We start from the raw sequence: 17,181 nt of genomic DNA, 5'->3' as shown, positions 1-17,181 counted from the left end.
CCACGAACCATAGACAATGACGTTGTAAGAAATATTAACCATTCCTTACATCACCAATGCCTTGTACCTGTAGTTACACTGGCTCACTCACCCTTCAAACCGGAACACAATAATATTAAGTATTTCTGTTTGGCGGTAGAATATCTGATGAGTGGGTGGTACCTACCCAGGCGGGCTTGCACAAAGCCCTACCACTAAGTAAAATTTATATTAAAGTTTTTTTAAATTTTACCTCATTTTAACAATGATGTCATCTCACACACATGAGTTGTATATTGTACTATTTATAATGTATTCATTAAATTGATGTGATGAATTAACGTTACTTTAATATTCTTTGAGAACTCCTGCTATACTGTAGGCATTTATACACGAGGATTTACCGGCTAAGAAGGAAGCCATTATAATTTAGTGAATAAGTAAACAGATACGGTGTATGCTCTAAGCGTGAATTAGTTCATCCTACAATAGAATTGAGGACGATATATCCGTCTCGCTCATCCATTTTTATATACATAATACTGATACATTTAAAATACATATAAAAAATAGACCAACTGAATCTCTCCACCCTCACTCTATATGACATAAAGCGATTGATATTTAAACACTGATCACCATCAAAAGTTGAGTGCTGTATGTAATAGAATACATTTAATGTTGCAATTATCGTGTTGTGATAATCACCGAGATAGTTTAACTTGCTCACCGAAGCACGGCGATGGTGCCAAAGACCAACGAACGTTCTGTACATTCATAGAAGTCATCATATAAATATGAAATCAAATTTAATATACGAAAACCAATCTAAACCAATGAATGATTAGACGTTTTTATTATAATCCCTATCTGAAAAAACTACGAAATGAATATATTATTTACACCAGAAGATACAGGACATTTTACATTAGACATTTTACTGTAGTAGTAACAAACTCTTTTATTGTCAATACATTAACTACGGGATTCAAGATGTGACCTTTTATACATATACAAGCTTTTATTACGAATAATATAATATTATTATATTTATATATGTATATACGTTTTATATATATGAATAAAATCTTTGCAACTAAATTATAAGGCAGTGAGTCTTTCTGTACTTGTGAGAATTAATCTATTTACAAAATTTTATTATATTCAGTAACTATTGTCACAGAAAACAAATTAGAATATCCGAGTCAACCATGTATTTTATACTAAACTACGCTGACACAGTTGCTGAAAAATCTTTAATACTTATTAAATGCTTTGATTTTCTCTTTGTGACTCAACAAAAGTATTACTTAAAGTGTCACATATCGTTAAGATGAACTATATAGTTCCACAAATCCCGTGGATGATTAGCCTTACACGGCAATTTGCAATGAAAGGACGCCATCAGGCCACTTAACCCGCTCCGTATATCATTTGACCTACATGTTTCAGTCGGGTAATAAGTTCTTTTACAGAGAATAAAATTATATGTATTCGTTCAAAAAGCCTTTCCAAGTTCTATTTTTGTAGTAAAGATAATTTTTGACCTAATTACATAACAAAATATTATAAGATAAGTTAAATCACATCAATTTTCCATATAATTACATAGCCTAAAATCATCCGATATTCAGTACAAGATTTTAACTGTTTTCGTCAAGCATATTCAAAGAAAATAGGTCCTGACAGACTGCCTAGCAGGAGAATGATCCTAAAAGGTCTCCCTGAGGGAAACCCTAAAAACCGACTTATTCTATTAACCCCGCATCTGGTCTCACATCTTGAAGTAAATTGAAATAACAAAGTGCTTACATTTTTTTTATTCTGCAGTCCTTAAGAATGGTTTCATCCGAATCTTCATCAATCAAGTTTCAAATGCGCTTAAATTGAAAATTGCGTTCTTTAATTTGATGGATAAATTTTATATTTTATTTGACTATTATTTTAATAAATAATATTACGCTATCGTTAATATTATCCGCTTTAAGCGCTTTACGCGATACTCGTTAAACAGCTCACGTAATAAGTCGTAGTTGGTAAAGCAGAATGTTTGCTAAGCAAATCTTGCACTTGTTTTTCCTACAAGTCTCTATAGATACCGCGTGTTCATGTGCGTCATACCGAGCAAATAATGTATACCACCGGCTAACAGCGGACATACCGTCTCGGGGGACGCTGCCCCACAGTAAGACAGAAAATACATACAATATTGGTTGCTGGTTAGAATATACTTGTGTATTGAGAAAAGTACGTATATTTTAGGTGAACAAAAATAATGAAATGCAGTATATACGTTCCGATAAGTGGTAGGTAATGGTAGGTAATAACTAATCACCAACACGTACTCTACCGTCAAGCAGTGCAGCAGTAACTTTGTACCCTTGTGCTCCGATTTGAATTATAATTATATTACAGTTCCCAAGGATGTTTAAAATTTCAAACGGTACCAATGTCTAATGGGCAATGGTGACCGCTTACCATCACCTGGCCGATTAATCCGTCCGCCTATGCGTCATTTAAAAAAGAAGATCGCCAGATAAATCTACACCCAACGAATTGATCTCCAGCTACGTTGCTTAATTAGCCACGTTTCATAAAAATATAATTATATCCGGCCTTACATATAAATGTTGTAAGGTGGTTCAGTTGAATATAGATTTATCTCTTATTGTCATCTTTGATTTCTCATTCGAAAGAAGGAAACGAAGCATTGCTTAACTAATGCCTCAAACAGTCAAACATAATTAAAAAAGAAGACCTGGTTCTGAAAACTATAAACCATCATACTGTTAAAGTTTCAATCTAGATAAACAAGCAAACAGAACTTACCTCTTTATAATATTAGTAATAATGTATGTCAGAGCGTGTCCAAGCGACCAAGCCTCTGGATCCGTTCAGCGTCCCGGCGGGACGCAGCTGAAACATTATTCGTTCAACCACCTCACGTAGTGACACTACCCAGATCAATACAAACACGTAATTAACTTATAGCACAAATATTATTTGTATAATATGTAAAGGAATATTAAAATAATTATTGAAAAAAATAATTCAACCTCCTTAAAAAAATATACAACTATTGAATGTAATTAATTTTGAAAAAATATATGATTATATAAACTTACAGTTATATATACGTTTAATATCTTAGATATTTGGATGGCTAATTCTTTGGAAATTAGGAAATTAAAAGTAGCATATGTCCATCGTTGGGGTTCAAACTTACTTCATACCAAATTGTATCCAATTCGGTTCAGTGATTTGACTGTGGAAGAGCAACAGACAGACAGAGAGACAAAGTTAGTTACATATATGTGCAATTCTTCTGAATCTTTGAGAATTTTTATTTGAAACTTTTCTTTGATTATAAAGTCAATAAGTACCTACTTATGTAAGCCATGAAAAACAAAAATAATAAATACCAACCTCGCAGGAAGCACGAGTATGTTGGCTGCTGAGTCCGCGTCTTTGTTCGAGTGGTCGTTGAAGTAACAGGCTTTTATTTTTTTTATTTATCAGGGAAAAAGTATCCTGTATGCTTAACTTGAGCTTAATACGCATATATAAAACAGAAATATACTTGTCTTTTAAATTTGATACTATGAATTATTTCAATTGACAGAGTAATGCTAGTACAGACAAATAATGTTTTTGAAAACAAATTACAGTTTCGATTTAGTTAAATGTATAAAAGACAAGAAAATTGTATTATTATTATGTGTGATCAAAATGCAAGTCGACTTGTTTTTAACAAGGCGCAGGGGATGTCACCCTAACACTTGGTAATCACTTAAGACCCTCGGAATAGGGATACGTGGAAAATGTAAATAGGACGTGAAAAAGAAAATATGTATGAAAACATGTTTTCAGGTAAGAATAAAAACAATGCTTGCAAAAAATATTCCAGAACTGTTGTTTGTCGCTTAAATTCATTAAATTAGATGTACAAGCACTTTTGAATCGTCATTTTACAAACTACATATATTAAGTAGAGCTACCACCGATTCGGAACGTAGATTCTACCGAGAAGAACCGGCGTGAAACTCTTTACTCTTTTTCAACATTTGAAATACAAAGTTATGTTAGTTAAATACAATTATATATGTATATAATATATCCTGCCTGAAAGTCAAGGTTTTATATCATCTATATAATCTTGTATTGAATAATATGGCTTTTTTATTAAAGTGTTTTTTACAAATGATTTGAAATTATGAATTTATGATAGAAATAATGCAATATTTTACAATATTAAAAACGATCATAAGATGTACATGTAAAGTTACATACAGTCAAACTATTCATTTTAATTGTGCAAAACAAGACATTTTAACTATTCGTCAGTTCTAGCCTTGCCATTCAAATGCATATAATCCGTACCTTTTTTGTTGAACAACTGACCCTCCAAAGAACTCAACGACAACTATCATTCCGACAGTCTCAAGCTACTTCTCTTTGAGAAATTCGAGCGAAAATCGACGCGAAACAATTAAGTAGGAAAAGGGGATTAAACACAATTAAAAGTTACCAAATTTTAAACGTTTCAAAGTATTCATTTGTACGTTTTCCTGTCGAAATCAAGGGACCGTTTGGGAGTAAAAAGTCACTAAAAATCCCTAATAGCTTTATGTTAATTTCTTCTCGTCTACGACTCCAAGCGTATTAATTTAATTGGAGTTAACATTATGTTGTTGCTAAAACGAATGCCCACCGGACTAATTTAGATTATGTACATTCGAATCTCACCTTTGAAATCGTTCGTGTCAACTGTCAACCACTAAACACTTTCCCTCTTCATATATTTAAGTTATAAAATAATTAATTTTGTAATTTAAAACTTCTTAAATAGTAATAAATTAATAATATATTTATTATAGCAGTGTCAGAATGAAGTAAACATTATTATTTTCATCCGAGCTATAATGACATTTTACCGAGGACATAGACGTAACTACACACGCCTCACAATTTCTTATCGGATAAGCTCCTTATAGAATTTTCTTCCGACGAATTTTGCGATAGAATCTATGTTACTTACGTACAAATTTTATAAAAATTTGATATTTTATTTAGATAAATAAATAGTGCATCATCATAAGTCTGCAGAATACACGTAAATGTCTCACTCACCAAAGTTCCGTCTCCTCTTAGAGGAGCTTGAGTTCATTCAATCATTCCACTCTTCATTGTCATTAATTCATGAAATTTTCATGAAATTTTCATCAGCACAGATTACGTAATTAAATATAAACTCAAATAGAACATTTAGACACACAGTCAAGCTACAGTGAGTATTTAAATATTTTAAAAAAGGAATTGATGTTTTCGATTAAGGTCATGAAATCACTAATTACTCTCTCGCATACCTTATTATTTATAAATCTATTAATTACATTATGCTTGGATGAATATCAACTTGGACTATCATAGAAAACTATTAAAAACAATTTTATAAGATAAAACACAGGTAAGACGACACGGTAAGAGACGGCAGTGTCTCCAACAAGAGAAAACATATGCATTTAATCTACTCAAAATCAGCTTTGATGGTTCTACTCCGTATATTTTGCGATATTAATTTAATATAATCTATTACAAAATGACTTAAACAGAAATGTACTGAGCTTCTTCAAATGAATTTCACATATTGCACAACGTGTGACAAAGATTTCATTATAAACTAAAGAACACTAATTATATCTCCGTATTAAACACGAGACTGTATTTGACGAGCATACAGCGTATAAAACTCCGTCTTGACATAATGTAATTACCTTTTGAAATAGTAAAACAAGCAGTGTAACTTTGTTATGAGTTTTTCGCTAAAGTTAGGGTTAACTTACACCCTTGGGCATGAACTTGGCAGACAATGGACAATCTGCGCGCACGCACAAAGTTTTAACGCTAAAAGCCCTTTGTTTCAAACAAAGTAGCCCACTAAGTCATATAGTAACAGTACGCGGTTGTTGTTCTCTTGGGATGAGATATAGGTTGGAAACATGTTTGCAGGAAATAGTGCAGTTTTATTGAAACGCGGAAAGGAAAAAAAATAATGCATTTGTTTATGTATTTTTTGGAGAATATTAAACATCAAGCTTTATCTTAAAAATATATTGTTATCGCCTGCGCTTATAATTCACATCAGCTCAGGAGCAACGCTAAGGGCAATCTCACTAGGCTTCTTATCTCGTGCCCTAGTACTTCCAGCGGCGGCGTGACACAAGGTTATTTACGCGCACGCCGCCCCTAAGCCCCTATTTATTCCCAGCAATGTATCTGAAAATTAGGGATCACATCCAACCGGGGATTCGGGGTTAATTTGCGGTATACTCGCAACGAAAACGCGAATAGCGATAAAGTAAGAACAATGTTGATACGTCACGTGATTCCGTGATTACGTGCAGATATTTCTGCTTTGTTTCAAGAATATAATAGGTTATTTCGACGATAAGTTTCACGTATAGCTATGGGATAGGTGTCTGATATAGCGAAACAATTTCCTCTATTTCCTTGATGCTGAGATGGGAAAAATTTGGTTCGTTTTCTCGTCGGAATTAAGATCGCTTCAGCGTGAACATGAAACTAACTAAAACATACGTAAATAGCGGTTATTTGCAACATTACATTGTTTTATATTAATGGTTATTACATTTCATTCATTTTATTTCATGTTTTCCTATAGAACGCATATCAAACCAAAAATATTAGTCATAATTACCAAGTAAATAACGTAAGAAAGGTAACATTTCGGATATCTATTCGTTATAGTTAATATTACCTATAAGTAAGATCATAAAAAACTCCGTTGGTTCGGCGAACCCTGAGGGCAGCCCAGAACTTATTTTATATGACGCCGGTGTAACCCAGGGAGTTTTTAGCGTATTAAGCTTACCGGCTCGGCCTATAACCGTAAAAACGTTTATATTTTCATACTCTTTAGGTCAAAAAAATTATATGAAACACTTTTATGAATCCTATAGCATGAAATTTTAAAAGTGTTTTATAAATTCTCATATATATGCAAGTATATTCTCAATATATATATGTTTCGTTTCATTTTAACTTAAAGTAACGGCCTGTAAATGTCCCACTGCTGGGCTAAGGTCTTCTCTCCCTTTTAGTGGAGAAGGTTTGGAGTTCATTCCACCACGCTACTCTAGTGCGAGTCGGTGGATATACATGCAGGATTTGATTGATTTAGATAGATTAGACACATGCAGGTTTCCTTACGATATGTTCCTTCACCGCCAAACACGAACTAAAACACAAATTAAGTAAATGGAAATTCAGTGATGCTAGCCTGGGTTTGAACCCGCAATCATCAGTTAAGATGGACGCGCTCTAACCACTGGGCCATCTCTGCTTTTAACTTATTTAACCATAACTATTAATTAGACATTTCTTTTTAATTTATATTCGAATTCAACTGCGTTTTCGCAGTATTAATATTCACGGGGAAGTTGGAAATTTATAAATAAGGTCATTACGGAGTAAATTTCTGTCGCAAGGTTGTTTTAAAAAATGTGCCGTCTGTAACGAGAGCAGTGCAATTAGCGTTCTTAAAAAAATAATGAGTTTTGCGCTGTTTTAACATTCAGGAAATTTCATTGCTACCCATTATTTTTCCCCGATTACAGCGCGAAAAAAGAAGATTATGTGTATGAAATATTTATGTTTGGTTTGAATCGTTAAATAATTTTGAATACAATCACAAAGATATTATTATTATTTTTAATAAATGCGGTTAATCATGATATTTTTTATTAAAATAACCATTATAAGAAATCAATACTGGCTGCAAATAGTTACACGAAATTCTAGTTGTATTTTTTTATCGTTGTTCAAATGTTTTGCTTAGTTAGAACTTACTCTACATAATACAACTGATACCGAATGAAAAACATTAATTGAAACTACCGTTTCATCAGACAAACGGACATAATATATCGTATTGACACAGCGTCCGGGACCTGGTCCGGGGCGAAATCTTTGTCCTGTCGACCTGGCTCACATACGGGCAAGGAAAACCCTTTTAGACGCAACGAACGTGTGTGTAATATTAATAGAAACATTAAATCGTGTATTCTGTGAAAACTCCTGAAAGTTCGTGTATTAGAGAACCGTTTTCGACGTCTTCTTGATCAAATTATTACAAGGGTTTTCATTTTAATGTAGACTTGTTAGACGTAAGCGTTATAGTAATTAGATAATCATATTTTTCTTATCAATTTTCTTTCATTATAACAGCCGGTATATATCCCGCTTCTGGGCTGACACCTTCTCTTCTCTTAATGAGAAGATTTACGGAGCTTATTCCACCGCTCTGATCCAAAGTTGCACACTTGAATTTCGTTCAACAAATGTAGGTTTCCTCGCGATTTTTTCTTCGCCCCCAAGTACTAGACTAACGATTAAACGCACGGCAGGTGAGTGGTGTTTGCCTGGCTTCAACGCAATCTGCGAAAACGATTCACGTGTTCTAACTGATGGTTTATCTCGCTCACAAAGGAAAATTATTCCAGTATTCACTCGACATTTGTTTACAACAACTTGATATTGTCAACACAGTGACTCGAGGAAAATATCTTTTTTTTTACAATGAACCCATCATTGTTCCAAGAAATTGACGACATTTCTCGAATTTTCGCTTTACAAAATTTTCGCTCCAGTAAAGGCAAAAGCGTGGAGTTTTTAGCGAAACTAGCATCGTCATTACCAGCTTTTTGTTTCGCATTTGTAAATACCGTCTGTGAGGAATACCAGAGCGTTGTGACATCGCAAATTACTTTTGGGGGAAATTTTGCGTCGTTACGACCGCGTTTGGTCGCCGGCCGGCCGCAAACAAACCGACTACTAAAACTTTCTGACTGAAAGTTGTTTGGTGAAATTCAACAGCGTCACTTTGCACTATACAATAGCATTCAAACGACTTTAAGTAACTTGTTTTTAACTCTAAATGTTGTCCTGAATTTAAAGAAGACGTCCTTATTCAATTAATTTTTTACTAAACGCTAGATAGTACGGAGATAGCTTTTAATATATCCTTTGAAATTTCATGAACCGTTTAGTTAGAAAAATATGAATTGAAAAGTACAAACAACCGCAATATGCACAAACGAATACTTCTAAGCCTTAGAAAATAGAAAGGAATTAAAACAAAGAAAAGTTAACAAATGATTTCATAATGTCCTCGCCTGAAGCGACTTTAAACTATAAGCATATGAATCTAACGGTAAGTTTTGCTTGAAACTAGGGATAATGTCTAATGCTCCCTGGTTTGCTCAGTGCCCGGTTATTAGGAACTGTCGAGGTAATGAAATTATTATAAACGTTCCCTCGTAGTAACGGCATAATCGCCTCTTCGCTGGGAAAACTACACGTGCCAGCTGATACAAGCGAAGCAATGTCTGTCTGTAAAATTAACTTTAATCATTTCTTCCGAGAAATGGCACAATATAACAAAAAAAAATATGCGTTTCTTATGCAATTCAAGTACATAGGATGTTTTTAAAATTAACGTATTCTGATGACGTATTTACATGAAATATTAGACTTTCGGTATTCTAAGTCTACATGTGATATGGAGTAAATCGAATTTGATTTCATATACTACTAGTTTTCGGCCGCGGCTTCGCTCACATTTTAGGGGTTGGTCGTCAATTTTTGGGTACAAAAGTAATTCTTTGTGGTTCTAGCTTGTTTTTCGACGGTTTGGCTGAGAAATAGTAACATACAGAAAGTCAAACAGAAAAAGTTAATTTCGCATTTGTAATATTTGTATACATTATACTTTCATATTGACGTAACATAATATTCATCATAATAAAATAAAAATCACTGTTAATGCTACTTACAATATTTTAGTAAGAATCTACGAAACTGAAATAACATTTCGAAACTTATTAAAGACAATTTTATACGAAGCAGTCACTGGTCAATATTTATTCAACTCGGTTATCTAAAACAATCTAATAACAACAACCTGTACAATCTTTTGTGCTTAGAGAGAGCATAACACATACATATATACTATGCCAACTAAATAATAATTTATATTTCAATTTAAAAGCAAAGCCAGGACAATATCCGAGTAACAGGAATAATGGAATATCTGCATTTTTTATAAGACATCCTTTTAAAGTTGCTGCGAGCAAATTACACACATGGCGGGCAGGCAATGACAATTCAAACACAAAGGCTATCATTTGTGTAATTGAAATTATCCAGTACAAGTGCGCTCATTAATGTTACCTTATGTTTTTTACAGATGGCGCCTCACCGCTCCGGTAGCCGGTCCGCGGCTTACGTCACATTCAACACTATTATGGTAAGTTAAATGTTCATTTACATTATTAATTTACAATTATCTATCCATTAAGGTGTATTCCATATAGAATAGACGCACTATTCATAACAATTATTTAACTATTCATAACATAATTAAAGGTCCGCACGTTTTGTCACAACGGAAGGAAGTAAAACGCAAGCTTTTGCACACAAGCTGAAACCAAAAAGTCAAGGTGTACAATAGCGCCTTATTGCTTTAAGCAATCTATCCTATAAAATATATGGCAGCTGTACCGGCTATACCATGATTACAACCGCATTCGCACACACCATTCGTCTATTTACGTCGACAAATCACGCGGACAATTAACAGTTCCGATTAAACGGCGCGGAGTTGCCGCACAGTTGCATGCACGCTGAGGTACAAAATCTGCATAATGCCACTCATTTCGCGAGCGTTTGTCGCCGCCAAATGAAGCGCGGAAATCCGCCATTCCCATCGGCCAGCTTAACTTGGCCTCCGTCTTTGTGACCACTATAAACACAATAAATACCATCCGAATGTGGACGCTCGGCAGCGATGCAAGCTGATGCAAATATTCGCAAAACGTGCCGCCTGTAATAGCGCGTGAAACTGTGGTTGTACGCTCCGCTCGCTCGGTTTTTATTTTTCATATCGATCAAGGGATGTATGACTTCAAAAATTGAATTTGTTTCCTACGTAAATAAATTGAATAAATATTTTCTTATAACATTCCATCACACTTTACTTATAGTTCTACGTAATTTCCCAGTAAAAGCTTTTTAGTTCATCGAGATACATTTCGTATGAAATGTTAATAATATAGAACAACAGTATTTTCTTAGAAAAACTTTTTTATTTCAGTTTATTTTCTGCGCGTAAATCTCTTGTTCTTGTCAATGGTAGGAATCCGTAACTCAAATAACGTCATACGTGTTTAAATACATTATGTTCCCAAACGCTACGCCGTCAAATCATATTTGGTGTATAATTAAAAATTAACTCACTATCAACCAACGACCAATTATAGCTCTATTCATTATAAATTCCGCTTGTAAATTTTCTCTTTTACTTATGAATTTAAATATTTACTTACAAAAATTACGGGTCTTAATTTTACTTATGCGGGATCGCCCGCTCCTTTCCACATTCGACCGAGTTTTTTCATCCGCTAAGCTCCGTTGCCACAATTATGTGATTTGCATAGTTATCACACCCCGTGGTATTTCACGGTACGCTATAAACACCGACCGACTTTATTTTACGCCTTTTTTGCGGTGTACCCTATAAAAACGTGATTGCTTTCAGCTACTGTTTCTATGTTAATAAATAAGCATTAAAAAAAATGTAATTTATTATCTATATTTATTTCATCGTGCACAAAGTCAAATAAATTATTTAATCTACTCATACAATATTAGAATGTGCAACTGGAGAGAAGTTCATTCTCAGATGAATCCAATTAATTATCATTATGACACTGCTATCATTTTAATACATATTTAAAATACGTACGCAATATTTTGTTTTAAGATATATCTTATTGTTTCTATTGGCGCTAGTTATAAAATATTAAGACTAATGTATTTAAATTGTAACATGACATTCTCTTGCAACAAGGTCACTCAGTAGTAATAGAGACACAAAAAATATATATTTAAAATCGCCCAAGCATCGGCGTCAAATTCGACCGATACAAACCTATAACGTTGGATAGACGTTTTTTAAAAAAAACAGCGAAGCATTTACAAAACAAGACAAAATCTGTGCACAACGCGTCGGACGTAGCCGTTTATTGGATTTTAGCGGAAATTTCACCGGGACAGCGCAAAACGTACCGCACTGTTTGCGAATGACCTGCATATCGAGTTTTGATTATGATTTGTACCAGTAAAGCCGGTCTGAAAGCCGGACGTGCTACAATTCGATACTCGTAATACATGCATTAATACTCCTTTGTTTCACAAAACTTGTTCGAATGGAAATAAACGGTATCTGCGGAACTTTTTGTAACACAATATACAAGTCACTGCGGCTACTTCGATATGAACTTTTAACCATTGAACGATCATTTTATTTTCTATGTGAATGAAGTAAATACTCAACATTATTATGTAAATGAATGTAAAACTTATTTTTAAAATTTAATTTAAATTCAAAAAAACTCCGTCTGTTGCAAAAATCTGATTACTTTCTGTCATGAATTTTAATATTGTTTCATTCGACAAAGATACTGTTGATGTTGCATCTACGAGAAATCGCATCGTAACAGAATTAAAGTCCTCCGCGAAACTCAAGCTGAATCTCAGCCTCGCTCGGATCTCGTTGCTAATTGTTGGAAAGGGGAAACGTAATAAAAGTGCTAGTCTTTGAAGCAAAGAAGCTGCCCCGGGCGCCTCGCCGAAGCACATTTTAATAAATTAAAACTGCGCAAAATTCCTATTCCAATATCATTCCATTTCTACTCGTACTTTTTGCTCTCTCCTCGACGAACCTCGCTCGCCTTACATTGATTTCGTTTTATTTTATAACAGAGTGGCTATCAATTCATCTAATACATTGCTCCCTGCTATCAAAAAGATCACGGTGCTCTGAGAAAAAGGATAATTTAAAAAATTCTGTACATATTTTTCTCAAAAAGGTTTCTCTTTCAATAGTATGAAGTATCTTAAAAATTTTTACATATTCATTGCCTACGTATTTTTTAGAATAAAAATGACTTGTTCCCTTTACTTAACCCCTAATAAAATATATGAATATTTCACTTATGTAAAACTATGTAAAAATGTTTTAAATGTCAAAATATGTTACAACTTTAACTAACTTATATCAATAATTCTTTATTTTCTTAATTACAGATTCTTCTTGTATGTTTGGAGCTGGCGTGGTTGGGCGGTGCCTCGGCCCTCGCGAACTGTCCCGGCGGCTGCAGCTGCAACGACGACACCCTTGTCGTGGTCTGCGAGGAGAGTCGTCTTGACGTTCTTCCCATCGCCCTTAACCCCTCCATACAAAGACTTATTATTCGAAATAATAAAATAAAAACAATCGACAGCTCCATGCAGTTCTATGCTGAATTGCAACACCTAGACCTCTCACAGAACCACCTCGTCAACATACCGACAAAAAGCTTTTCATATCAAAAGAAATTACAAGAGTTGCACCTGAACCATAATAAAATATCTTCGGTGTCTAACAAGACGTTCCAAGGACTAAACTCATTGACTGTACTCAATTTGAAACGCAATTTTTTGGAAGAACTTACAAATGGAGTATTTTCTACGTTGCCTAGATTGGAAGAGCTAAATCTAGGACAGAATAGGATATCGAGGATTGAGCCGAGAGCTTTTGCAGGGCTTTCCGCCTTAAGAATACTCTATTTGGACGATAATCAATTGAGCTCAGTGCCTACAACTTCTTTTAGTCTTTTGGGAAGTCTTGCAGAATTACATGTGGGCTTAAATGCTTTTTCCTTTTTGCCCGATGATGCTTTCGCTGGCCTGAATAGATTAGCCGTCTTAGACTTAAACGGAGCTGGACTCTTCAACATAAGTGACAATGCATTCAGAGGTCTCCCAGGGCTAAGAAGTCTTAACCTTTTTGGAAACCGATTAAGTGTTGTGTCCACGCAACAACTTTCTGGGTTGACCAGATTAGAAGAATTATATATAGGTCAAAATGATTTCATTGTCTTAGAAAGCCACTCGTTTAAAGGACTGAAGAATCTTAAACTTCTTGATATAACTGGCGCAACCCAACTTGAACGGGTCGAAAAAGGTGCCTTTGAGGATAATATAAACTTAGAAAATATCGTTTTAACCAATAATAAAAAATTGTCTACCATTGAAGATTGCGCACTTTTGGGGCTACCAAAGTTAAGACATGTTTCACTAAGAGACAATGCTATCATATCACTGAGCGAGACCGTCTTTATTGGTAAAGAACTGAAGCAGCTCGACTTAACCGATAATCCGATTTTCTGTGACTGCCAGCTATTGTGGCTTCAGCAACTACTGAACGAAAAGAGCAATTTCACTCAGATCCAGTGTGCTAGCCCAGAACATTTAAAAGACAAATATTTACGAGCACTGAGTGCTGATGATTTAGGATGCGTTTTGCACGACTCCAGGCAGCAAACTATTATTTGCATAGTAGTGGTCGCCTGCGTGGCTGTAATAGCTACTCTAGTTTTATTATTGTACAGATATCGTAAAAGCATGCAGGAGAAGCTAAAAGATTATAAATGGAATAAAGGACGTAAAAATCTAGAATATCATAAGCCCATCTCTACTGAGGAGGATTGCATAGTGCGGGGCATCCACCCATCACAATACCCTGCGCCGCCGCACACTCCCGGCCTCAGACCAATTCCGGTTACGGAACTGTAGCTAGAGCTTTACGCCTCCCCGAGCGTGTTTTTCATGTCAGGCGGCCAGGGCTCTGCGAGACGGCCGCAACGCTCGGGAGGAGGCGGCACGATGCCCGCCAACGGGTTTACTTACATCGGAGGCGATGGACGTCATCAGCACCAACCCCTTACCCTCAACAACGGAGCACCCGTTCACCATCTAAATAATGGTTCCCTACGCTCCTTACCGGACAAGAAAAATAACCGTAACGGTGTTGTTTGCCATCCAGAAAATTTTCAACGAAACCTCGATACTCGGTATTCGAGGAAACAAGAGAATGGCTACATGCGAAATTCAGAAACCGTAATAGGTTTTCCGAGAGACCGAGAGCGGGACAGGGATTATGAACGAGAAGTCCCGGATTACAGTGAGCCAGAGTACTCCATAATCCCGGAAGCAGGGTATGGGCACGCTGAAGACTTCCCGCGTTCCTGCAGCCACTCCAATACCTTCAACTGTTGAGTGCTAACTGCGAACTCTTTCAACTATTTGTGATCTTGTAACACTAGCAATAAATCTTCATTCCATTATTTTTTCCTATGGACGGACTTCTTTTGTGATGGACGTAGTGTTCTAGGACATTAGTGTTTCGGGTCCGGTGTACGTTTGACCAGCGAGAACTATCCTATATCGTATTCGATTTAAGAGAGTACCTTATTTGTAAATTATAAAATTAAGTAGTTATGGATCTATTTTTCAATGAGATGTGGAGAGTGGAGCGTTAGAAAGTTTGACTTTCTTATGTAAGGTTGACTCGTATCATCGTGCTGCTTTATAAAAGTTATAATCATTATCAAATCGTGTGATATCATATAACGTCGAGCATACAGTTTAAACATTTTTGTCATAAGTGTACCACAACGAAACGACCATAACGTTATGATGATGCGAAACGACCACAATTCGTACAATGTACAGGCTAGTCGAGATAAGTTTAATTGTGGGAGACTCTGAAGATCGCTCCTCGAAAATGATTCTTCATCATGAACCTTGTGATTCATTTTATTTTCTACCAGTGCGGTGGAATTTGTATTTGATTTTGTACAAAAACCATTCCATAAGAAATCTTTTTTAATGTCTAATTTTTATTATAGGTGACTAAATTAAGTGTGCATTAAATAAGACACCAATATAAGAGAAATATTAGTAAGTAATGAATGTAAATATATTTATATTATATTGAGATATTTATAAAATTTAATACGATCTTGCTCTTCTAAAATTATCATCAAATTATTTCTAAATACCCGACAGTGTATTATTTGCTATGGACTTAATATCAAGTAGGTAATATCTTACGTATGAGATTCCATAATTTTGTCACTAAATATTGTTACATACTTGCAATTATGTATACTAAATTCTTATTACGTAGGTACGAAGCACTTTTTCCAAATCGTCACTCTAACATTAATGCTCAATTGTTTTTAAAAACAATTTAATTTGTTTTAGTAACCTTTAGATGTTAGAGAATGCAATATAAATTATATAAGTCGCTTTTTGTTTTATAATTGATGAGAGTTGTTCATCAGTCGAGAAAAGTAAACATTATTTTAAACTGGTAATATTGTGAACCAGACTTACGACATACATTCGTATATTGAACGAAATTAATTATCGAGATCATTATAAATTTATCTGCTATATCTTGACTAATGTGCACTTTCATCGGTGGAATTCTGTTCACATCCTTATATCTATCTGGTAATTCCATTCATCCTTATCGTATTTGAACTATTGATATTAATATTCAATATTATAAAAAATAAATTTATAATCCATAAGGTTCACTTTTAGAAACATTCTCCATTGAATTAAAGTTTTTAATAAACCAATCGATAAACATACTTGATATATTTGTGTTTGAAAATAAATTTGTTTTGTTTATTATGTAACAACTCCCAGTTTATTGAATTTTAAGATTTTCTTTGTAGATACCTATGGAGAAATTTAAGACTAAAAATATGGGCATGTGTTTAGTGCCTAGTAAATGCCTAAAAAGTATACAAAAATGATGAATACATATGAGAAATTGTGATTAGGATATTCACGACATTATAATAGATCATCGATCATTTCTGTATTTTATTGTAGCAATTACCTACATACAAACTCGATAAATATAACATACCTCAAATATTTTGCATTTTATTTTTAATATCCCAACTTACAAACAAAAATGAATCTGATCATGACTAAATTAAAATAAATATAGTTTAAAAGTAATAATTATATTTATCAAAACTAAAGTAGGTATTACACTATTCTAAACTATTGTTGGTAACCCTAAATTAGAGTTCCAATTAATTTAATTTTTCTCATTTGTGATATGATTTGTTGATTTATTTATTTTAATTTGTTCGATTATCACCAGTATATTTTTATATAGAAAATGACAAAACAGTTAACTTTTTAACTCGTTTGTCATACTATTTTTTTTAATTTGATAGTTATTGATGAGCTTAGTGTTATCAATAAAACATA

At 34.3% G+C, this 17,181-nt stretch overlaps 1 protein-coding gene across 2 annotated transcripts in view; it reads left to right on the top strand.

The window, feature by feature from the left end:
• The window catches only part of LOC113395851 (leucine-rich repeat-containing G-protein coupled receptor 5), a 563,150-nt gene extending 546,314 nt beyond the window's left edge, over positions 1–16,836 (top strand). Inside the window, exons 6-8 of one of the 2 annotated variants that reach the window (XM_026633561.2) lie at positions 10,247–10,306; positions 13,147–14,595; positions 14,677–16,836. In XM_026633561.2, coding sequence (XP_026489346.2) covers positions 10,247–10,306; positions 13,147–14,595; positions 14,677–15,159 — 1,992 coding nt within the window. In that variant the 3' untranslated portion in view covers positions 15,160–16,836. Of the gene's footprint in view, positions 1–10,246; positions 10,307–13,146 lie in introns of both variants that reach the window. The other variant, XM_064220711.1, reaches the window with a different exon arrangement.
• The last annotated feature ends 345 nt before the right edge of the window (positions 16,837–17,181 follow it).

The sequence above is a fragment of the Vanessa tameamea genome, chromosome 4 (assembly GCF_037043105.1).
Source record: "Vanessa tameamea isolate UH-Manoa-2023 chromosome 4, ilVanTame1 primary haplotype, whole genome shotgun sequence".
In the NCBI taxonomy this organism is placed as follows: Eukaryota; Metazoa; Arthropoda; class Insecta; order Lepidoptera; family Nymphalidae; genus Vanessa; species Vanessa tameamea.
This window is presented reverse-complemented; position numbering and strand designations above follow the sequence as displayed.